The 24,971-nt window shown below is 41.3% G+C and overlaps 1 protein-coding gene across 3 annotated transcripts in view; it reads left to right on the forward strand.

The window, feature by feature from the left end:
* Positions 1-24,971, forward strand: part of LOC145458227 (3',5'-cyclic-AMP phosphodiesterase 4C-like) — a 128,931-nt gene that overhangs the window by 14,126 nt on the left and 89,834 nt on the right. The window contains exon 1 of one of the 3 annotated variants that reach the window (XM_080336538.1): positions 22,573-23,160. The exons of the other annotated variants lie outside the window; for them this stretch is intronic. Within the exon in view, the coding sequence (XP_080192664.1) occupies positions 22,697-23,160 (464 nt within the window). The 5' untranslated portion in view covers positions 22,573-22,696. Of the gene's footprint in view, positions 1-22,572; positions 23,161-24,971 lie in introns of those variants that run through there. 3 annotated transcript variants of the gene reach the window in all.

The following is a 24,971-nucleotide window of genomic DNA, read 5'->3' on the forward strand; positions in this document are numbered from 1 at the left end:
CACTCAGGTACTCGATTTTGCCCAGCCCTACACACGACTAGATTGCGGTTGAGATTGAGATTGAGAAGTTGGGAAGAAATTGAAACGGCTTGGGAAGGTAAATCGGTCAAACACCCACCGCACAATGAATAAGACAACTTGCTAAAATGCACTGCACACGGAATGACAATAAGGAAATATAGTATATAAATGGACAAAAGCGAAAAGGAAGAACGAAAGCCGTTAACCTAATCGAAACCCGAGCATTGTAATATTCCATAGCATATTACATGACCAGAATAGTACCAGCTCTATCCCAAGCTGATGTTTACATCGTGTATACTCAAATTCTACTCAATTTTACAATATATATGTTGCTGTTGGGTGTATAGTTATACATACGCGTTATTCGGCATCTTATGTTAGTTGCTAGTGCAGTTGTAGGCAGGGCTGTGGAGTCGGAGTCGGAGTCGGTGGAGTCGGAGTCGGAGTCTGGGTAATTTTCGCTTGATGGAGTCGGAGTCGGAGTCGTGAAAACTATAATAGCTGGAGTCGGAGTCGTGGAGAAAATACTGACTGGAGTCGGAGTCGGAGTTTGTGAGAATGACCCTGACTTCGACTCCGACTCCGACTCCAACTTCTCTATCATGAAAACATTTGCTTTCAAAGAATTTTCAATAGAATTTTTATGTACCACCAATCACTGTTATTAATAACCATACAGATCAGGTGCGGCCAGCCTGTGGCACGCAGGCCAAATTTGGCACACGAGAAGGTTAGGTGTGGCCTGCGAGGTAATTCTCGAAATTATTTATGACATCAGGTACAATTGCAAGGCAAACCAAAATTTGATTACCATGACCGCGAAATTTGCTGATGACTAAAAAAACAGTTCTGACGCATTGACGTATCCAGGGGCCAGCCACAGCCACATTTATCCCAGATCTTCGTATATGACCATAAAGTAGAATATTTCATAGCAGATTTATTTGACATGAAATTTTTCTCGGTACTTCGCATGTCACTAGATTTCTTGCATTCAGTATTTGAGCCCCCTTCTGAAAATTATAAATACATATTATTCACAGAATTGAGTCTAACTATATTCGCAATTAGGAGATAACGTGTCGTCCAACATGCGGCTTCGCTTGTGCACTCGCAGCGAGATTGTCGACAAAACATTTGCACAAAATGATAGAGGCATGTTCACTAGGGTTGTCCATAATTTGGAAAATCTCAAAAAAGATGCGTATCCATGTCTCATTATGTAGATTATTGATAAAAAACGTCAATGAACCTGCAATAAGCTCATAGGAAAGTCGTTAACATTTGTCTAAATGCGTTTGAAAGTAGCTGCCGTAGAGTGGGCGTGTTAGCGACCATAGAACGGCGAGAAGACTAGTAATCAAGAAATCACGTCTCTTGATTGGTTGTTCAGCTATGCTTGAATGATCACGACCACAACGGCTTGCTGATTATGTACTTCTATTAGTCCAATAGACCGCTAACGGCAGTGATTCTGCAAGCGCACTGTACATTGGTGATTTAATAATAAAATGAGACATCTGGTCATTGAATGATTTAGTGTTAAAACTAGGTAACGATAGGTTTAGAGCAACAATAGCCTCTTACAGACATGACAGAGGTGCAACAGCGAATGATTGTGAACTTATAGAACTAAGTATAGATCCAAGAAATATGCCTATATGATATGCTTGAGATTACGCCAAGTGATCCTGCTTTTCTGGGTGCAGGTAAGGCATATTAGACATCACCAAACTAGTGCAGCATAACATGTGAGATGGATGCTGGACACAATCCTGTATGCTCAGAAGAAATGTGGGCAGACCAGGTAGCTTACATTGGATTTCTGAAGAAGAGTGTAACTACCACGCCGTTTCAATCCACCCTTTTTATGTCCATGTCTGGTTTGATTCAAGCATTAGTCGTTATGCAGCCGGTAGCGATCTAACATTCATTAAGGACATGCTAAGCAATGAAAGCAAACTGTCTTTTTGCTGGCCCTATACCAGCATTGTCTGTGCTTATCTTTAGAGCTCTTTGTCTGGCATCATTGAGGACTTTGACAGCACTTGCGGGTCTGATTCATTATGCTGCAAGAATCTGACAAGTGCCAAGCATAAATGACTGATTCATCCAGCCCTTAACAGCATTCAAGACTTCAATTATGTACAACGACAACAGCCTATTAAGATTAGACAAATTAGTGTCAATGTCAAGCTTTATATTTGTATTCAATGATGGTACATCCCCTCTGAAACTAGAAATTCGTATGTCACTTGCATAAGCGCCTTTGCACTATTTTTCTGCGTGTTTTTGTGCTTTCCATCAAAGAAATCAAGGCATACAGGCTACAACGGTTACCTTCACAAGAAGCCATCCAGTCATGTATTTAAAGAAATTGTGAAGCAACTGTTCTTAGTTCATCATGTATTTCGTAACTCAACATGTTCTGAATTAATCCTAAATCATTAGTTGCGGACCAACCTACAATGCACTTACTGAATCATCGCCGTCAGCCAACTCCTTGACCAGCTGATCAACAAGCCGCCAACGCCGTGATCATTGAAGCATAGCAGATTAGCCAATCAAACGCCGTGATTTCGTGATTACTAGTTTGCTTGCCGTTCCATGGACGCTGACACGCCCACTCTACGGCAGCTACTTTCAAACGCATTTAGACAAATGTTAACGACTTTCCTGTGAGCTCATTGCAGGTTCATTGACGTTTTTTAACTATAATCTATTGAATGAGACATGGATACGCATACATTTTGAGATTTTCCAAATTATGGACAACCCTAATGTTCACTGATACCGTCGATTTTGCTATGTCTAAACGTCGAATAATCCTGTCCTTGCCAAATGAGCCCAGTGGTATACAGATGCGACCCCCAATGTATGTTAGCAACATATTTATTGATATGATTCAGTCAATATCTTGCAAAAAAATTTCGCGCTTCGCGCTACCAGGGCCTGATTGCGCACTGCACAGTTGCATGACATATTGTTATCAATTTTAGAGCATATTAATATAAATCTTGTTTGCAATGTTACCTAATGCGGTTCGCTCCTATCGGACGACTAAGAAAAGGTTATCAACATTCCAGTTGCCCGCGCAATGGTTCGTAAATCTCATGTGTCTTTTGGGCCAAAAAAGTTGCCCACCCCTGATATAGATGAAATTAGACATTACTTGCAAATTACAACTCAGTTGCACAGAGGAAGAAAATCGCAATATGCGTTTTCGCGATGCAGTCAAAATTGATGCAATTTTTGGAATTATACCATGATACTGTAACAGAGCAAATGCATCGGCTGGTTTCGTAAAATTGTAAAAATGATGTAAATATGACCAAACGATGCTTCCCACTTGACAAAATTAAAAATATTTCTAGTGTAGATTAGCTGTTTGGGTCGAACAATTGATTGAGAAAGACTGCAAGTCCCAATCCTTGAATACTTGATTAAGTACATGTAGACTAGACATAGGCTATGATCTTTGACTACTTAACTAAATTTCATTTATGACCAATGTCTATTGGTAGTAAGAGTGTTTGTGCTTGTAATCAGGATAGTGTGCAATGACAAAATTAGTAAGTTAAATCTCTTTTTTAGTTGCTGACTAATAAACAAAAGCTACATTTGGATTTTTTATCTACATTTTTATGATACATGATTGGATATCTGCCATATTTGAATGATTCATACATTTCAGGATATTAGAGAGTCCATGTTATAAAAACTTGAAAAAGGAAGGACATTTAGCAAATCTTTCTTTCATGTTAATTGCATAGTGGATAATTCGAGCTGTGCCGCAATGAAACAATTTAGCATGCCACCGTTAATCATATGTTTGCATATGTTTAAAGACTCATGAGTCGGAGTCGGAGTCGGTATATTGAAAATGTGTGGAGTCGGAGTCGGAGCCGGAGTCGGTGGTAAAATTTACCGACTCCACAGCCCTGGTTGTAGGACCGGTAGAAATTCAAATATTGTACATGTGGACCAGTAGCGGTGATGTTTGGTCTGGTTTCGGAATAGTGGATATCAAATCACGACACACGGCTCGCCACTGGGCTAGGTTAACGCCGATCTTTAAAGTCTACGGAAATCTCTTATTGGATAAAATGTATTCCCATAAATTATTCAGAGGATCGTGTGAGACACGTTAATATCGCCAAATCTACATATACCTCCTATCAGGTTTACCAAGCAACAACCTACGACATAAAAAGTTGACCTGCGCAGCGCCCACGCCCCGTGCTTTGGATGTTATTCGATGCAGCGGTATAGTGAGATTACAGTCTGCTCATGCATGCAACATGTCATTTGCAATTGGGTCTGCGAGAAACAATGTTATTAGCGGAGATCAACAGAATCTATTGAATGCGGGCGTTTGTCAGGTACCGATACAACGCTGAATGTGTAAATCGTAACTGTAAAACTGTGTTGAGAGATACTGTTATTTACTGGTTTATAAGTGGGAATAGAGTATTGGGTGAAGAGATTTTTCCTGAAATCTTTTCTACGCTGTTATATTGACAATAGATAATAATCGTTTACTACATATTTTCGTGGCCGCTCGCAGTCACACAATGTCACATTATAGAACTATAGAAGCCACATCGACGGCATTTTAAAATAGCACACAAGGTTACATCATGGTATTGGAGGAGGTGCAACTATATGTTATGACATAGTTATTTTTCATTCGTGGATTGATATCTGATAGTACATCAACTATTTTTACAAGATCAACGCGTGTCTTAATCTCAAGGTACGAAGTTACATTAGATGCATAAGCAGATATAATATAGGCTATGTTTGTAATCCCCGGAAAACGGTACTCTATGTAGTTGATCATAGGAGATCGACCAGAGATGGTCAGTAACGGGTACTCTCGATTCACATTGTTTGATTTTGTGGTTCATTGCAACTTTCCGCCCTCCCCATATTTGCGGATCCGAAAAAGAGGACATATAAATGAGAAAGTTATCCACCTAACTCTGATCGCTGGTGAATTGACCAAAAAAGGTCATTTTCCGAGACGGTGCTCGGAAAACCGGTTTCCTCGACTACTATCCATTGATTTTACCTTTTTTTAGTCAATCTTCGCGCCATGCAGAATAAGAACGTGCATTTTTGGCCGTGTTAATAATATATATCTCACTGTACGTTCAAAGATTTCCACCCCTATCGCCCCTTTGGTATTTTTGCCCCTTTTTTCTAACAATCGCCCACTGGGGGAGGCGATATCGCCCACGTTGGGAACCACTGTACTATACTATTACCTCTGTTCTTGTACAGCTCACAGCAATAGTATACACTAACGTTTACATTTGAAGTATGTTAAGTAGGCAGATTTGTATCAGTTTAATGGGTTAAATCGCCATAAACGCTGGCGATAGAGTTCTTGCATCGCAGTCGCCGCATCAAATTCTTCTGAAATTGGAGGTATTTATAGCATCATTAGCCATTCTGCTTGAATAGTCACGGAGATATATCTAGTATTCTAGAGATTTTGAAAGTTATCTTGCACGAAAGTTCGCGAGTCTCCATAGGCTTGATGACGATTCAAGGGCTGTTCAAAAATAACTTTTTTTTCGCGGATTCCAGCCATTCACTGATTAAATTGTCAGGTTACCCTAAAAAACGCTGCACACCAAATTTGGTTCGATTCTAACAAGTATAGGACTCCGCAGATCCAAATAAAATGTTTAATTTATTATGGAAAATTGAAAAAAAAAATTTCCAAATTTTTCTGCCGACCCCATGAAATTGTTGAGCTGTCTTCAAAGACGTTGCAAAACAAATTTGAGTCAATTCCGACCAGTAGAAGCGGAGTTATGTGAGTTTTTCGTTGATAAATCGCGGATTATCCACCGATCAAGGATAATCCGAGGAATATTATAATAATATAATAATAATATAATAATTTGAACAGCCCTACCGCCCTGTACAATGTACATGTGCATATTGAACAGCGTCGCATTATATCACCAAGTTATATGATAATCATCAAGCGTTGTAGTGCACAGACAGACTTGGACAAATAGATAAGTCTAGTTGTCTATTTAAACTAATTAGAGCGAAATGGTGACATGGTAATTCTAATCTAATGTGTGAAATGTTTCTTTGCTCTAATTTTAATTCTAGTCTAATTTATAGTTACCCTGAAAATGCTATATGAGAGCTGTATAGCGTGCAACGAGCCAAGCTCGGTGTTAAGACATTTGCCATCGTTATGCTTATGATACCGAACTCTGATTTGATATGAACTGAACTTGATTCGATTTCCAAGTTTTCGTAAATTCTGTTACTCTAATTCTAATCTGGAAATATATGTTTAGCTCCGATTCCAACTCTAAACCGATTTGAAAAGCTCAAAAGTTTCTAGTTGTCCAGCTCCGGAACTGCGTATGCGCCACTTTTATGATTGCTGACCGCGATGTAAATCGAAGCGTTATTCCGGTATCAAGATTTTCCATGACTGATTCGGCTTACTTTACCCAGTGATCTAAATTTTATGTTAATGGCGTAGTCAATCATATATATACCGAATCATGTATTGCAGTAATATTTAGAGACTAGTCTCGATTCACGATTTCATTACCTACACCTGTCGGTTGACTTCCATCATTTTGCGTTTCATCATTGTATTTTGTGACAGATCAGCCCGATTGCAGTCTATAAATTTGAGGATCCCTAGCTGTGCAATTGGACACTGATCGCATTTAGATACTATAGCCAAATGACCACGGGTTCATGGTCAGTTGCGCGCTCCAGTGTTTGTATAGCTCAGTGGATATTAACCGCTTAAATGCTCGATTGACAGCGGCATTCGATCTTCTATTCATCTCCCGGCGCTCCGTGCACATGCGCGCCGTGAAATTGTGTTGCCGGTATTACCTTGTCTGCGATGATGTAATTTTAACTTGATGGATGCGGTCCAGATACGCGTATCGCGCTCGTTTATCTTACAGTTCTTTCTGACCGGAATTTAAATGATATTTTTTGAGATTATCGGCGTTTTGCGGACGAAATGCTACTTGAATAATGCATTGATCGGCAAACATATGTCGGATTGTGGTGGCGGTGACTTGCTTTTCTCGGTGAGGTCACCTGTAGCAGTGCTCTCTTGGGTGTGGTCTCCAGTACGATCCTACTTTTTTGAGAAGTTTGCGGCTAGGTTGCGCAGGATGGCGTTGTTACGATTTTATTGTGTATTTTAGTCATTGTTACAGTGGCGTCGTATAAAATAAGCTTACACGAGTATAGTAAGTCAGACATGTAGAAAGGTTTTCTTTGCGGACAGCTACACAAGTCCTGGTTGGATAAAGTGGGTTACACATGTGGAGATAATATCAACGACTGAACAGATGATGCATCCAGGAGATAATTATGTACAATAAATGTATTTCAAAGAATGAATAACGTGACGTTTATTGGGACATCACAATTTTTTAGAGTACAAACTTTTGAAAAAAGTGCCTCCTGTTGATTAAGATGTGAGGGATGTGTGTCTTCCAGTCCCAAAGCTCTTTGATATGGGAATACGACTTTATCGTGAGATTGTGCAAATTCACAAATTCGTGCGTAACGGTTTTAAGAGGAGTTCGAAATCATTTGGTGTATTGCGTGCGAATCCAGATGTCCACTGGCTTTCGCCGAAATTGTAATTCCAAGTCCATCCACAATCTTGTCCATGTTTTTCTGTGGGAGCATGGGTATTTCGCGCCCTCGCTACGCCGCTGCAGATGGACATAATCCACCTTCAGTAAAATTCATCAACCGCGCTTCTCTCCGCTGAAGGGATTCATGTTCTACTTAACATGGACTACATGTTGCACTCTGTGTTAGGCTGTACTGTACACTCTGTTGTAGACTTGTAGTTGTGTTGTACGCAATGTAGTTATCATGATTCATTTAGGTTGAACTATGGCAGTCATACCGAGAGTTTTGTAACTCTTCATTCGTTGTGGATTGAACTTGGAGAGTGTCAGCTCGAAAATATCCGCTTGTGATGATGGTGTATGTCACAATAATCATAAAAAATACTGGGCCGCTGACTAATTAGTGCGCCGTTGCAGACATTGTATTGACAACGCTACCGGAGACTGGCCGTGATGGCGCGGCATGCACTTGATTTACGATTCACGATCGATACTGTTTACAAAATGTAACCCATTCGTTACACCGGTTTCAGCGATCAGAGTATCAAATTCAGCGAGGCCATAAGATGGCTCCCTCTGTTCCGCTAATTATATGTATGGCAGTTACAACGTAAGATTCCTCCATCGGGGTGATGGATATGTTTGTTATGGAATCGCGATGGACTGGATTTACGGCGATATCAAATAGGACTAATACAAATCCTTACCGTATGTTGTCTTATCGACGCAGTCAATAATAGCTCTTGAGTTTTAGTTACGCCGGCATTGATTCGTTCGTCAAGCACTGCCGGTAGTCCTTGATATATGCTGTTTTATTATGAGTTTAGAGCGGTGTGTTGAGCCATCTTGTCATGTTGATAGGTGGCTGTTGCTATTGTAGACTATACTCGTGAATAGTTGTTAGAGGTTGATTTGTGGTCTTATGCGAACCTAGATGGTCGACTTCGACATTCTCGCTGCGCATCTCTCCAGGCTTCAGGGATTGGCTAAATCGTGGAAATATATTATCGGGGACGCAGGGGCATTTCGCATTTGGCGGATTCGTTAATCTCTCTCTCTGTCTGTCTTTTCAACACATTATAAACTGTGCCGATTACCTCGCTCATACGTCATACAACCGATTGCAGTTTAGAGACACCTATTCCTTTTTATTATGACGTAATCATGATGTCACATTACGTAGCTAGGAACAGTCGAGCATGGCAGCGTAAATGCAGAACGTGAGACATGCGCCCCGTGGTAATGCATTACAGTCTTGCTCAATTCTGCCATGCCCTGTTATACTGATGGATCATTTTCAAATTTGATCTGAATTTGCATGTACTAAATCTTTGAGTGGTGTTTGATATAGGCTGGGTATGTGCATGTGCAATTATGCGTGACAGCTGTGAGCTGATAAACTCTCGGGAAATTTATGTCCCGCCTTAAATATGCTTAGGAATTGTTAGCTTGTTTGTGCAATTAAGTTGTTATGTGTAGTTTTAAGATAAAGACGACAGCTCGTAGTGGGTAGGCATATATTATAATCGTTGTAATGCCGTAAAAGGATTATCTGTGATTTAAGATGTTTGTCAAGAGTCGGTCACGGTGGTACATTATTTGAACTCGCAACACTTGCTTGCAATAGTCTAGCGGTGGTACGGTGAATCTACGAGGTATGATTACTAACCATCGGAAATTAGTACACAAGTAATACTCAATTGCAAGCGTAGTCTGGAACGGAATCACTCGGTATTAGAACAGGTTTGTGGGATCGAATACAGAAAATCGATGTTCTACTTTTCCATTCGTTGCCTCGACTTATTATATTCATTCCCCAGTCGCTGCTATCGATCGGATGCAATAATGCAACGGTACACGTTGGATATGCAGAGAAGGCAAAGTGAGAAACGCAATGAACCACGCAATATTTTGAATAGAGTCAATGTGGTCAGTAAATAATATTTGCATGAGGATGACACAGTTTCCATGATTGATGCATAGTGTGGCACGCATTCTAGCTTCGGGATTTCGAAAAAAAATATCCCTTGGCACTGCTGCCGCGGGGCAGCACGATGCTCGCGTTGCGACTTCAACCCGGTGATTTACGGTTTTGAAAGGATTTCGCCAAACGCTGGAAAGGCGAAGTTTTCAAGAGGCCGGGAACATTGTTGATTTTAAAATAGTATGGTCGTTTCATGGATATCGTTGCAGTGAATCGTTAACATGATTCGAAGTGACAGTAGGCGTTGTATTGTCGCATTGCGCGTCAGATGGCTTTGGATAACGAATGGAAATAAAATATTAATGTTATTTCAGTACCCGCAACTGAATGCGGTTAAGATTTTTTTTTAGTTTACAAGGCGTTTTGTGCAGAGATTGTCATAAGCATCGGATTCTTGTTATATTTCGAACGCATTCTGCCGCATATCATCGATCATCATCACAGTAACATTTCATTGCAAGTTTAGTCTGAAGAGACGCATATTAGTTTTCCCGGTTCTTGAATGATCACGGACGGATAGTAATTCTGATACCCACGGGACATGACGCGACAATAGATCAGCCACAACCTTGTACGGATTAGGCGTATATATTTGGACAGCATGAAATTTTCATGGCGGGGTCTGTGGTTTCCAAACAAACTTTTATAACTCTATATAGTTGGCGATATTTCACTTGAAAAGCATCGCAAATATTTGTCTGTGTGTGGTTTGGCCCCTTCACACTCTTAAGGATCCGTTCAAATGCGGAAGACAATTTTTTATTGAAGATTAGTGCGATCACCTGCATATGCCCAACATCACCTTGATTTTGGACTCCATTCGGTGATGTGATGTATCATGCTTACGTAGGGTTACCATATTTTGGAATCGGGAAAGGAGCACACTTTCAAAAATTTTCAAAATCAGAATACCGGTGGCAAATCCTGAAAAAGTGGTAAATTTCTACCACTTCGTAGTCGGTTGACTAAAAAAAGAGGTCTCCTTCGCATTGTCGGGTGGTTGACTAAAAAAATAAAGGTCAACTTTCGCTCAGCTCCCGAAATACCCGCCGGAGCGTCACTTCGGTGCTGATTTACGGCATCTCAGTCGATTTTTGCTATGAATTTGACCAAAATTCCTAGAAAAGAGGACAAAATCTCAAAAATTAGTACATTTAGGTGTCCTCGGAGGACATTATCAAAAACCCGAAAAAGGAGGACAAATCCTCCTTAAGGAGGACGTATGGTAACCCTATGCTTACGGAGTGTTGGTGCTGTGTCGACCTCCTCGATCTTACCTATTTATAGTTCCATAATGCATTGTACAATGTATTTCCAACAATGCACGTAGTAAATAGCCCAAACAAAAATCTACTGCAGTTTGCCAGAAACCAGTTTGTCAGAAATGATGAAAGTTTGTCAATAAATGCTTCAGGGGTACGAAAGCACATCAATCATGGTTTCTTTACGACGTGTTTTAGATTCTCATAATGCTTCATTTAATGTTATCAAGTCAATCGGACACACTGCCATCGTCATGTCGCGGTCTGATATATATATGGCGGTAAACCAAGTTACGTGAAGCGTAGCGATATTCGTATTGGAAGGCTTTCCGTCACGTCGAGTAATTGAAAGGTTTGTTTTGTTAGTGATATGTAAGGTAATCTCTCGGATGCTCGGGCCTAGGCTATATTTGTAACGGTAACGTATAGTAGCGTGAAAGTCAGGACGGGTCTACTGTACACTACAGTAACGTGCATTATATCGAACAGACTACTTTGTAGGATTTGGGAAAGGCAGGCCTTACTGTTTGGAGTTATATCAAACGGATGTGTAAATACAGGTCATTCATTGCTAGTCATACTAGAGTGGTCCGCAGTATGCGCTAGCGACAAACAATCTATCAAGTTACGTGGTGAGAGTTTGACTGACTGACTGTGAAACTGCTCAACATGCACGTAATAAATAATAATATTAGTTAGGGTAATTTTGTTATCTTTAACTGGAGGTGTTCGCAGAAAGCGCTAGCGACAGACACTCTATCAAGTTACGTGGTGAGAGTTTGACTGACTGACTGTGAAACTGCTCAACATGCACGTAATTAATAATAATATTAGTAAAGGTAATTTTGTTATCTTTAACTGGAGGTGTTCGCAGTAAGCGCCAGCGACAGACACTCTATCAAGTTACATAGTGAGTGGCTGTAAACTGCTATTCATGCATGTCTCTGTAATTAATAATAATCTCCGTTAGGATACTTTCGTTATCTTTACCTTCGTAATCGATTGGGTTTCTGATTTGGTTATGCGCATGTGCGGTCAGTAGCAGCAATAAAACCTTTGCAGCGTTTTTACGATTAAGAGCTGAGCAACCAGCGCGTACCAGTCCAGCCAATATGCCATTCTAAATCTTATATCACCTCTGTTTTGATCTGCACTTTAGATTTGATTTTGATGCTGTGATTGTGCTGATCACCACTCGCTATAGCTAGTCCGTCCTCATGATTTTTGTTTCGTACCTATTCTGGATATGCTAACCTGTTCCAGATGGTGAGTGTGCCTGTGCAGTGTGCACAGCAGTAACGCTGTCGCAAATGGGGACTTGTATGAAAAACTGAAGTATAATGCATCTTTATAACTATTTGCTAAACATTCCTCACCGGGACGCGCCTTGTTTTAGCAAGATCCGTGTAGTCGTTAATTCGCCGATGTCCGTCGAGGCTTTTTGGAAGTGTGTACGCAACATCAAATTGTCAGTTTCCGCGCCCCTAGAGACCTTGAGAATTTACGCATTTCAGCAAAGCCAGTCAATAATTCAACGCTCTTTGCTATCGTGTCGACGATGGACGACTGAAATTATACGCAAAGGCTAAAATCCACAGGCAAGCAACCTTAATTCGGTCAACTTGTCGGATGGAAGTTGGCTGTTATGAAATCTGTAATCGCGTGAATTGCAAAGAAGTGGATATTGAATCATTTACGTGATATTGGCTTCGGGTTTGAATCTCTTTGTGCCCATAACTCTTGATAATAGGCACCGGAAAGTCTTACAGTTATCATAATGTGTTATGGCAGTGGATGTTATGACGACAGCAATCTCCATGTTCTGTATCGCGAACCAGCTTTTTAAATGATATCTTGCATAATTGTCAATCAACTAAATGCTATATTGTTCGAATGCTGACAATTTTCCATTCAATCTCCTGGCAAGATGAGTGGCAGCAATCTAAGATGCCGACAGAGATTGCAGACAGGAAAATTTGTTAGGTACCTGGCAGCAGGCCCTCGAATTCTAATTTGAGACATAGACCGTGCGTGCAATAACACGTGCAACGTAACACGAGTAATGCTCGATTGGGTATTGATTTGTTGTTAACTAATGCAATAGATGTGATTTTTTCGCCGAAGAGCGGCATCCATTGCTGTCGATACGCGGTTTTCCGCGACACTGAGTACTCGTAATATATGTGAGATAATATTCAGACACGTTACATATGGCCTCCGAACCTTATCGGAATAGTAGTAATACATTGCGTTTTCGATGAATATTACGTTCGGGTAACAGACGCCGCACGATAGGCTGGTTCACATGCGGGTCACGTTTTAACAAAAGACGGCAGTTTGCCGACCTTTAATTGTGCAGAATATACTGTTACCATTGAATGATTGTTGACCTGCCAGAAGCCGCACCGAGACGTCGGTATTCATCGAGGATCTCATGAAAATGTGGTAGATTAAATTGCGCAAAATCATCAATAGAGAAATCGATAGCTGCTTCGGGAGTCTACACAAATTATTCCTGCATTCTGTGTCTAAAGTTGAAGCCAATCGGCGGATAGGGGAACAAATGTAAGAGATTTGTTTTGATGAATCATCGTCTGGTCGTACCTTCGCCTTGAGATGAGAAGTCGTCAGCAACAACAACAATAATCTACAAAACGCGTTTGGTTTCGTTGAAGAAAGAGCCTCCTGCGAATATGTTGCTTAACTGTATCGCAAAATTGCATGGTAAGCAAAGGGGAGAGAGAGAGAGGAATCTTTATTCGGATGCAAATCAATAACATACATAACAAAAATTCAATTGGCTGAAATGTGATATAGATCTAAATGAGATATAGACGGGAGGCTCAATATAACAATAGTAATCAGAGCTGAGCCACCCATACCACGAGCATATTATCACCAAGCCTGCCCTTGTGAAGCAACAGACATATTGGGAAGCTAACATGATCCTAGTCATGTGACGATGGTGCTATTCCACTTCTGTGTATTGCCCACAAGTCCGCAATCCAAATAACGCGAGCACCTCAGTAATGGCTCAGTGGACGCGATGCACAGATAGCGTATCGTGATTACTTTATAACAGTGGTTCTCAACCTGGGGGGGGGGGTGAAACATCTGAAGGGGGGAACGAAGAAGCGATCAACTGAAAAAATTCACCTCCAATTCACGTGTGTTTCTCTCTATATCAGTGGTTCCCAACCTTTTTCGACCCGTCGCCCCCTTTTCAAGTTCAACACCGATCATCGCCCATCAAATTTTGTGAACCGAAAAATGGGCATACAAACTGTAATCACCGGTGGGTTGACTAAAAAAAAAAGGTCAACTTTTCGGCTCGTTGTCGAATTTTACACTTTTGCAACCAATTTTTCGTGGGTTGACTGAAAAAAAAAGTCATTTCTCCGACTTGATTGACTCCAATACAGTCGTTCTAACGCGTCATCGCCCCTTCGCTATTTTCGCCCCCCTAGACCGTCAAATCGCCCCCTGGGGGGCGATATCGCCCACGTTGGGAACCACTGCTCTATATAGACCGAATTTCATATTTTTTAATTCTCTCATCAACAGTCATAACCTTCCATGCCATCAAACAATCTTTTGGGGTTGCTAGCATCCCGGTTGGGCTTTGTCATATGACGATAAGGGGGGCGCGAACTTTTTCACTATCATAGAGGGGGGCGTATCTAAAAGAAGGTTGAGAACCACTGCTTTATAAGAACTGCGTTGGGACCGATGCAGTCCTCGTAAAACTGCATCTCGTGGGTAGGGCTGGGCACAATGATTCGAGTACTCGAATCTGAATCGAGTATTAATTTTAATGATTCGAGTCGAGTAGTAAAAGTCGATTTTTTCGAGTACTGGAATTATACGTTCCTCGCCACTGAAAGGTAATTTGTCAACGAGAATTATAATTCCGATACTAATTTCCTCTGTGGATGCCTTGAAACCTTGATTGGACGTATCGCAGCATACGAAACATATAGTACAAGCTACTAACGTTACAGAAAATAGCACATTTCCAAAATTATGATCATCCCCCAACATTGTCACAAAGGGCAAAGAAGTCCATATGGTTGAAAAATACCGGAGTATCTGTAATGTGACGGAATACAGGCATCATATTCTTTGTGGTAGCATAAAAAGTGCTCAGTTGATCTTGGACATGTGACATTCTGTTATGACGTCATAATGACTGATACTCGAATACTCGACTCGACTCGAAGCATATTACGTGATTCAGAATCGAATCACTCAGGTACTCGATTTTGCCCAGCCCTACTCGTGGGTGACCCGGGGATTTCAAGGTATATATGTCATAACTTGGTGCCTACTTTACTTTGGGTGTAATTTTGGCATCAAGATGGCACACGAATAAGGCTGACTCTTCTTTGAACTTGCCTTCTTTCCGTCAGAGGTGGGTTCGGTTACGTTGCTGCTCTCTCACGTGGAGATTACAGTTTCTGGGTGATGGGATTTTGCAGTAATCTCTCGACTGCACTGTATTCGGTATGGAAAGCTCCGTCATACCAGCCATCCACAAATGCTCTGCCTCTCGCGTGGCTTCCTTTTTTCACCATCACCATACCATGTCATGACAGCGGTGTTGCATTACAACCTCACTATCAATCACATCAGTGTTCCATGCAACATTCAATGTCTACGTCGTCACGCTCTTCCTATGTCATGTATGAAACCGTTATCAATAAATGCAAGTCTAATGAAACTGTGTTTGGTACCCTACCCTACGCTTCACTATGATTTTCACATCTGCGGGCATTTGGTATTCAAGGCTATTTTCGAAGTAATCAGTTGGAACCGCATTAGCTGAAGTTTCTTCAAAATTACATGCTTCAACTCGAATGCACGGATCGGGCGACATTGTAATTACGTTTCGCAATAAATAAGTGGTTGAATTCGAACGTGATATGTGTACATTGTCTCAATTGGATCTATGAATATCCGCAAAGTTGCAGCTTATCCGAATAATTGCTACATCCATCGCAACGATTTTCGAAAAGACACGCTCGAATGAATATTTACTCTGGCCAGGTATCGAATTTCACTTAATCGCGGCTTCAGTTCATATTAAAACAGACATAATATCAGGATATATGTTCAAGTACATCGGAGTGGGTTCAAGTTACATTCTCGCTAGTACATTCTCGCCTAAATTCACTTCACCATATTTTGCAAATCTAATGTTACTGCTCTCGCAATTGAATTCACGATAAAGCGTCTGTTACCAAATTTTTCCTTTGGTTATCGAATATTGCTATATGTTTGATACACGTAACTTCAATATACATTCAACTGTAGTCAATTGTAGTATCTGTCAAGCGTATCTAACCAATGTTGTCCTGAGTTGGTATACTGGTATATCATGGCGTTGACTGCGAGAGCATGGACCTGCCTTACGGATAAACATATTGGTCTTTTGTGTGAATTGAGGCTATTAATATAGTTCATCACGTTTTCTGTAATCACACAACTAATCACGATCATTCATATTTGACATTCGCTGAGATTTCTAAATCTATATCTTTTGTGACGCAACACATGATTGATTAGACTTGTTGGAATGCATGCCTACGTGGGACAAGCCCGATCATCCGATATTTGGACGGATGGACGCCTCCTTTGGTTTTAAGAGTGTGTAAATGTGTCAGATAGCCTGTAACTAGTGGGTTATGTGTTTGTCAGATCAACGCTTTGCAATGCATTCAATTTTACGTTCGCAACGATAAGTTTACTTCTGATACCCCGGTCGAGCGGGAGTGCCAGCGATAGTATATTATGAGACTATAATGTTAGATTCGTAGAATAGATGCGGCGCATGTGATGCTCGACATAACACATGCAGTAATCGTTGTATACCTTGAACATAAGTTGAGGCCGTGATGAAACGCTGAACGACGGATCCGATTGCAATACCCCACGGGCCCAAATCTCACTATCCAGGCCGTTTAGCAGAATATATTTATTTTTCGAATTGCATTAGAGGCCTACTACAAATCCCAACCCCAGGCAAGATATTCTAAATATAGAGTTGAGTAACTTATATACGAAGTGACCATTATACTTTAATATGATTTAAACTTGACCCAGAATACTCTAGACAAGACTGTAGATCGGTGAGCGGTTGCCAACCCTTTTCGACTCATCGCTCCTTTATCAAGTTCGACGTATGTTTATCTCGCCCATATTTTCGGAGCTATAGAAAAAGGGCACATGAACGGGGAATTTACACAGGTATCACTGAACGCCGGTAATTGACTAAAAAAGGTCAACTTTGACTTTCTCGGCGATCCCTGAAAATCCCGGTATCTGTTGAGAGTTTGAGGCGACTTGACCTTTTTTTAGTGAACTTTCGCAGCAGTTCCAGAAAAAAAAAGTGTTTAACGTGCGTTTCGTGCCGGCGTTCGGTTGCCGGTTAATGAAATATATTACTGACGCAACGTTCTGACATTTCGCTCGACTATCGCCTCCTTCGTACGTTTTCGCCCCCGCCCCAATCGCATCTTTGTTTCTCAAAATCGCTCAGTGGGGGGCGATATCGCCCACGTTGGGAACCACTGCTGTAGATGAAGCGACATCGGATTGGAATGTAAAATAGTGTCGACAATATTCAAACTTTTTAAACCACAATTCACAAGCATATAGACTAAAATATAGACTGGATTGTGATATATCTCGGTAACAAGTAGGACTGTTGAACTCATTCTGGTCACCATTTTCCTAATATCACGGTGGACTTTTCGAATGCCGCGGGTATTTTAGATCTTCGTAACGCATCCGCATTTTAGCATCACCGTACCTACCACGATGGTCTTGCACAACGCGCAGCTTGGCATCTCATAGAAAAATTATCTGAGGTTTCGAATCAGCCACGATGTTGGTCAAGGAAACGGGAGTTTTAACTTGGCACTCTTTAATGAACAATTTCGGTAGCGCAATTACATCTGTGCGGAAAACAGAACAGGGTATCAGGATTCCAGAAGTTACCCATGTCATACTCACTGACTATATGAGTATTTGCACGTTAGAATTCTATATCGAAGTGATCCATGCCTCTTTTTATTGTCGATATACATTAATAGCTCCTGGGATGTATGTATAATTGCATATGCTGAAGAAGCAAATTCCCTAAATGGATCATCCAATAAAACTATCAACCCTTTGTCTGAAGCGACGCCGAAATTGAAAGATCACAAAATCGTGATTTCGATAGACGCCGAAGCGCATCCCTCATTTTAACGGTTGTATCACGGAATGTCCTTGTCACATAAATTGTTTTGGCGAAGTGGATGTGAGCAATTATGCACGTGCGAGTGCACCTTTATCTCCGTAGCATGTTCCTGCAGTCCGCATGAGAAAGTATCATTTTGCATTAGCATGTCACGCTTTTATTCTGAAACGAGTGTTATAGACGTGTGTTGGTACCATATTCAGCACCTCGCCATCATAATACAGAAGATCGGATCGTTGGTGTAAAATAAACGCAGCAGTCGAAACACCATGAATACTAAAAATAGCAATGATTTGGTCGGTGTATACTGTATAGTCCACATGAAGAAGTATCATTTTACATTAACACATAATCTGACTTGAGCATTGACTTTTGTATAATAGTAATATTTGGTCAGCTCATAAATCATAATTTGGAACGGCCTGGTGTAAATGACCAATGTAATTCAAACACCATAAATAGTAAAAACAAACAGCATCGTCATGTTATACCATCCTGTAAATGAATTATGTCCTCCAAAGCTAGAAGTCTATCTACTCTGTAATTACGACAATATGAGGCATCGTGGAAGTTCGTTTGAGCGTTTCAAGTTGTCTGTTGTCAAACGAGGCCCTCCGCTCCTCAGTGTGGCCGGTGCCACTGTAGGCTGACCGACGAAGTTGCTCGTAAATTACGTAGCGTTGCGTCGATCGTCTCAAGACCCGTGTTTTTTAGACCTATTAAGCGACATTTTCAGCATTCCTGACCTTTTTTAGCAGGTGACTGGATTATTTAGGATATATATTTCAGTGATTACTCCTCGCACCACGGCAGTGGGCCCCGTGGGCCGCGAATGCGCAACGTTGAGAATCACCGTTTTTATAGTTTTTTTGTTGTCTCGAACGTTATTTTTGGTTGGAAATTTTGACTTCCGTGGCTCGTGATATTGGTTTTATACCGACGCTCATGCTCACACGGTATCAACGATACCGATGTCGGTATTTCGCATCATTTTAGAGCAGTGGTTCTCAACCTTTTTGTCTTTGCAGACCCCCTCAAGTTTTCGTTCAAAATTAGCTTAATTATCGTGCAACCGTCATCTGTCTCGTGCAAGTATTGATTGTAGGCTAGTGATAATGATAAACAACCACAAAATGGCTTTTCTATAAAATAACATCACACTATATGTAGAACTTGGGTAGACTTTTATTATTTCGAAACGAATTTTGCAGCTGTATTTATTCTCTTGAAAATCCGCGTCTTCGATTGGATATGAACGAGTGCCGAAAATCCATATCCACAAAGATATATTGGTGGCGAATGTAATATTAACGCGTAACGCTTCTGGATGACGACAGCTTTTAGTGTGTTTTTAATGAACATGAACATTGAACATATCACGTCCAGCGTAGTCATTTCAATCTAGCATCTCGTCTTGAAGTTATTTAGTGGTTATATCACAGGAGAAAATGGATAGCGTGGCGAGGTTTCAATTTCTTCATTGGGACAGAATAGGAAAATTCAGGAATTTATATGATTTCAAACGACTGTTTACTAATTTGCTGAGACTGACAACTCCGAATACAAAATGCTATCTGCAACATTTCATTTTTCCACAAACCACAACGAAACATCTCTAAACAGCAATATGTTTGCATCTGCAGGCTAGTAATTTGACAATTAAAATGAGTTTACACAACCGGGTATTTCATCTCAGACGACCAGTTTAGTGATGCGAGTCCTGAAATTAGGTTATCAATCACTTTACGAATTTAGAGGTTCTGCGGACGCCCTGAAAATGCTTCGCGGACCCTGGTTGAGAACCACCGTTTTAGAGGTTAAAAGAAGATATAACACGGAAACCAACATCATGATTAGCAAATGTATCTTGCGTGAGGCAATTTGATGATACGAACGATTCTAAACACGATCTATTATCGGAACGAGTATATCATTGTAGTAATTGCACCATATGTCTTGTTTGTGATTAGCTGGTTAGCGACTGATTACTTCAGTGGTTCCCAACCTTTTTCGGGCCTTCGGCCGATATATGAGCAAAAATTCCCACTAAGAAAAAGTAGCCCGCTAACTGAAGAAGGTAAATTTTCCCCGCGTAGACATCATTACATTTTGGTTAAGTGCCACTGTCCAGTGTCCACTTTCGTATCCATTTATTTAACGCTACGTGCAATGTTGTTAGAAAACAAATCAAAAGAAAATAAGTCGTTACTTTGCGCTGTGAAAACATTGCGCTAAATTCGGCAATGGTTTTTCCCGATTGGGTAGCTGTTGACTAAAAATAAATCATCAAGTTCGCTTCCTTTGATGAATTTGGCGTGTTTTATCCTGTTCGGCAGATGTTGACTTGAAAAAACGGTAAACACTTTCACTAGCGGCCTGGCGATGATGGATTCTGCATGGCTTGCCCCCAATTTGTAGGAATGTGACCGAGATGCTGTCGCAGGCCTAACAGAACCATGTCGCGAGTCGCACTTTAGCACACAAGTGAGCTAGTTTTAAAAAATGAAGAGATAGGGTGCACGAAAATGGAAGATTTCAAATAGTATTTAAACCGATGGCTCTTACCGTTTACTAATCCGTCGAACACCTACAGCTACACTAATCTGCAAGCCTTCGCGGAACCGCAAATTTTCGCTGAGTGACGACAACAAATATCTAACACAATGCACATTTAATACATTATTATAGATTATTGGAGCACAAAATGACTTGTAAATCAACGAATTGTTAAAAGAACAAAACCATTAAAATAATATTTTACACAGAACGGAAACATAATATGGAACATCAATTGCAAATCAGTGTGACGTCTGCTGTTCCCTTTCATATACCAGTTCAGAAATATGAGGTTTTACCTTGGAAGGTGTCACCGTATTATTCGGTCGAAACATAACATCATGATATCAATTGCCTAAATACAAATGATCTTATAAATATTGGACAGGCATTTGTCATTTCAGACGGACGGGGTTTCGATTGTAACCCCCTACCTCCCCTGCGTACGCCACTGCACAGTGCCCACGGACGTACCACAGTCACAATTCGACTACTTATCGGCCCTATGATTACCTGCAACCCCTAGTATTCTATGGAACACCAGTTCAGAACATACTATATAGCTAAAAATCAGCCGAAATCATCACACATTTGGAAACAACTAGATTCATACTTTACAGTTCTGCCTTAAACATCAAAAAGTTTGTTGAGACCAGGTGTACCACCCCTTACCCCTAAAACTACGAAATCGTCCGGCTGGGAACCACTGGATAACTAGGACATCATTAATTCGCCCCTCTTTCCCTCGCGGCCCTTACCCGAGCCCGAGTGTCAAAAGATACATCTCTCCTTTCAGATTTACTCGCCGATAGGTGGCGCACATAATAATACTTGCAGTCAACTTGATTGTGTGCGTAGTAATGGCCGCTTCCGCCGGTCGTCATTTTCTGTCGTAAAGCGCAAACTCGCTCCGATTCGGTTTTATCAAGGGAGTAATTTGCAAGGAACGATATAGCTATCGATCCGTTCGTGTATGAGAGGCGTTCCACCGAAATAGCGGGCACTGCGGGAATAACGTTACTGTGCCTAACGACGTAGTGACGTGTTGCGCGCTATCGTAATTTGATTATCGCCGCGAAAGGTTGCAGTAGGTCTGAGTTAGAGCGAGTTAACGCGTAAATTTCAGTCGGCTGAGAGTGCACCTAGGTGCGAATCGCTTTCTTGAAGTTCTGTTTCAGAAAGTTTGCTGGACTATTGGATCTCTGGTTAGCAAGTGAGCCTGAACATATATTGATACCTCGACCAGAAATAGGATTGTAACGCTCTCAGTTTCAGTTGTAGTCGTCAGAATAATGATTTGTCTAAACACCCTTCATTTTTAGCGAGAGTCATTATCAGTCCGTACGTTTGGCCAGCTGTGTGTGTATTATTGGCCACCTTTATCGGTGGTTTACGACCATGAATAAATAACAAAGGATGCATCATTGCATATGGCTCGTCCATTTAATATCCGACATCCGATTACCCTATGCTGAATGCCGCACTCCATGGCTCAGAACCTTGAATTAATACCAAGTAGCCATAGTAAATGACAAAAATATCTGATGCTGCTGTTCCTACCATTGTGAGCCCGTATAAATAGCGGACTTCCGTTAATACGCTCATTAAAATTCGCTAATGCGATTCATTTTGCGAGATCCGCAGCACAGCCACATTTATTACCTCGTTTTTGGTGATACTGAATGTGGTAATTCTGGTATATAATTGATGTATTTACTTCATCAATACCGCAAAGGCTCCTGATTTCTTGCCGGTTGGTTTTGTAGAGAGGCCCATACCGACACTGCCATTCTTTGATATGCGTGCGTATCCAATGTTTTGTCAGGTGTCTGAAAGCGAAGGTAGCACACGCGTTGAGTTTTGGCAACAGAGTCAGGCGTTTCGTGTATTTCAAAGAGTATATTCGGGTTTTCGGATGATCATCCTTCATGTTTACCTTTTCACTCAGGGTAGATAAGAGTGTTTATAGTTCTATATGGCGTCGTCCGCATCTTCACCGTCGCACAAACCCGAAAAATCGATACCAAGCGAGGGCACGGCGTTCCTATTGCGGCGCAGCCGCCAAAGCAGGAAGTCCCCATTGTCTTCCCCGGCTATCTCAAGAAAATCAAACCCTGGGCTTGGCACTGTGGTCGAGACCACGGAAGCGGATCAAAGCAACGGATTGCGCCGCCCTAGGACTATAGCCCGACCGCGATCGCCCAGTCCCAGCCACGAACACCAACGGATACCGGCGCCAGCCTTTTCGCCGATGACAATGCGAAGGTTGGAGAGCAAGCATCTGGCCGCGAAGATACGGCAGTCTTCCAACGCGGGCTTCGGATCTCCGGAAGGACGGAGTCCGGTTTCGTCTCCGGTCGGGTCTCCGTCTATGATGAGAAGGATTATCGTGGGGAGAGGCGGCGTGCAACGTAGAAGGTTCACACTGGCGAAAATGAAGTAAGTGCATTTTGGAAATCGGTCAGATATCATCATCGTCGAGTCGAAGAAAATAGCAACAACGTCAGAAATATCAAACAAAATGACATCACAAATATCGAATCTAATGTTTTAGGGGGCAAGGGCGTCTTAGGTAGCTATGCCGATGATCACTTCATTTAGATACAGTGGTGACTCACAGGGGGCTATTGCGCCGTTGAAAAAGGATTTCACATCGATGATATTGCTAATTAATCAATTGCACGGATTTTTGAACTTAATTGAAATATTATTGGCTTGGCGTTGGATTTGCGAATTGCAGGAATATTGCAGTAGAAAGTGTTATTCTTAATTCAGTCATAGGCAGGGTATGTTTTGTGAAATTACTATATTTCCATCGCAAGATCAAATGTTAAGACTAGTCGCGCTAGAAGTCGGCAGCCACGGAATCAAATTGAAAGAATGCAAGCCTGGTGTAAATGACCATTACAGTCTAAAAACACCTTGAATACCACTAACAACAACAAGCCGTTAGTAGTGGTTGGAATCATGTTGAAATTATACGTGATAAAATACCTGCCCGCAAATGCCTGAGAGAGAACAGGGTGACATCGATAGACCTTACATGGTAAAGTAACTGCTGAACCACACACACATCGCCTATTAACTATATATATTTGGTTATTGAGGTGCGGGTATAGAGTTATATTTGTACCATATGCATGCGTATAGCCATACATTATTCATCCATCGTGCAATAAAGGGCTATGTATAGTAGTAACCCATAGCAACAGTGAAATATATGTTCATTTCGAATCTAATTTAAGGTTCGGATTTCGGATGAGTAAGGAGAACCCTGCTCGGTATATCGGATCGATTAGATGTCACGAGTTTTGATATAGTCCGACATACGGGGTTGTCGCGGTATACCCTACTATTATCATGGCACCGAACGCCGTGGCATGAAATGGGAATTTAAGACTAAAAGGCCAGTTGCTTACGGTTCAGTACATGCACCAAATGATGATGGATATTGCTTTGGAGCGTTGGAATCAATTCCAGTCCAAGAAATGTGATACGAAGTGTGATAAGAATAGAGTGCAACACCGGGATATGTTTTGACCTCTGTTCCTACGGCCTATCACAAAAATTGATTTATCGAACGTTCACATCTTAAAAGCAGGATTATTGCTTCTGTTACTGGACGCTTGACGTCAGAATGTGTACGGTATTCATGGATGAGTGCGTTTCGCTTCAATTAGGGATGAGATTAACGGGAAGATTGGATTTGCGGTCGGGCCGATATGTGTAGTGGCAGTTTCCCCTGACTAAATGACATTGAATCGCGTAGTCGAATTTCGCGGCTACTGCAAAATTGATAACGATTGGAGTAGCGGGTCTGGTCCGATGAATTTTCTGGTGTCCCTAGCCGACTTTTATCAATGTATTTCAACGACATTTCTACTGATCGAGGTCGACTCCAGAATTCGTTCAAGTGTTGGAGGTTTATCTAGCCTCCTCGTTGTCATGTGATCCGTGTAAGCGGTATCTTACGAAATCATAGAACAAATTTGGCCGTGCTACAAGTCGGCAGTTCAGGAACCATAATAAAGAATACCTGTCTGGTGTAAATGACAGTAGTAGTCGAACCACCATGATTACCAAAATCCACACAACGACATTCTAATTGCCGACAAATTGGCATCCTGCCTCAATTTCGAGGTAAATATTTTCATCACAGATGACAATAAAATTCCACTTGAAGAACGCGAACACCATAAAATACCAATGCTTGGATTGGTGGTGAGGACAGGGGGCTACATAGCCTATCT

This window comes from Botryllus schlosseri, chromosome 16 (genome assembly GCF_051294905.1).
Source record: "Botryllus schlosseri isolate E-star chromosome 16, Bs_hap1, whole genome shotgun sequence".
Classification (NCBI taxonomy): Eukaryota; Metazoa; Chordata; class Ascidiacea; order Stolidobranchia; family Styelidae; genus Botryllus; species Botryllus schlosseri.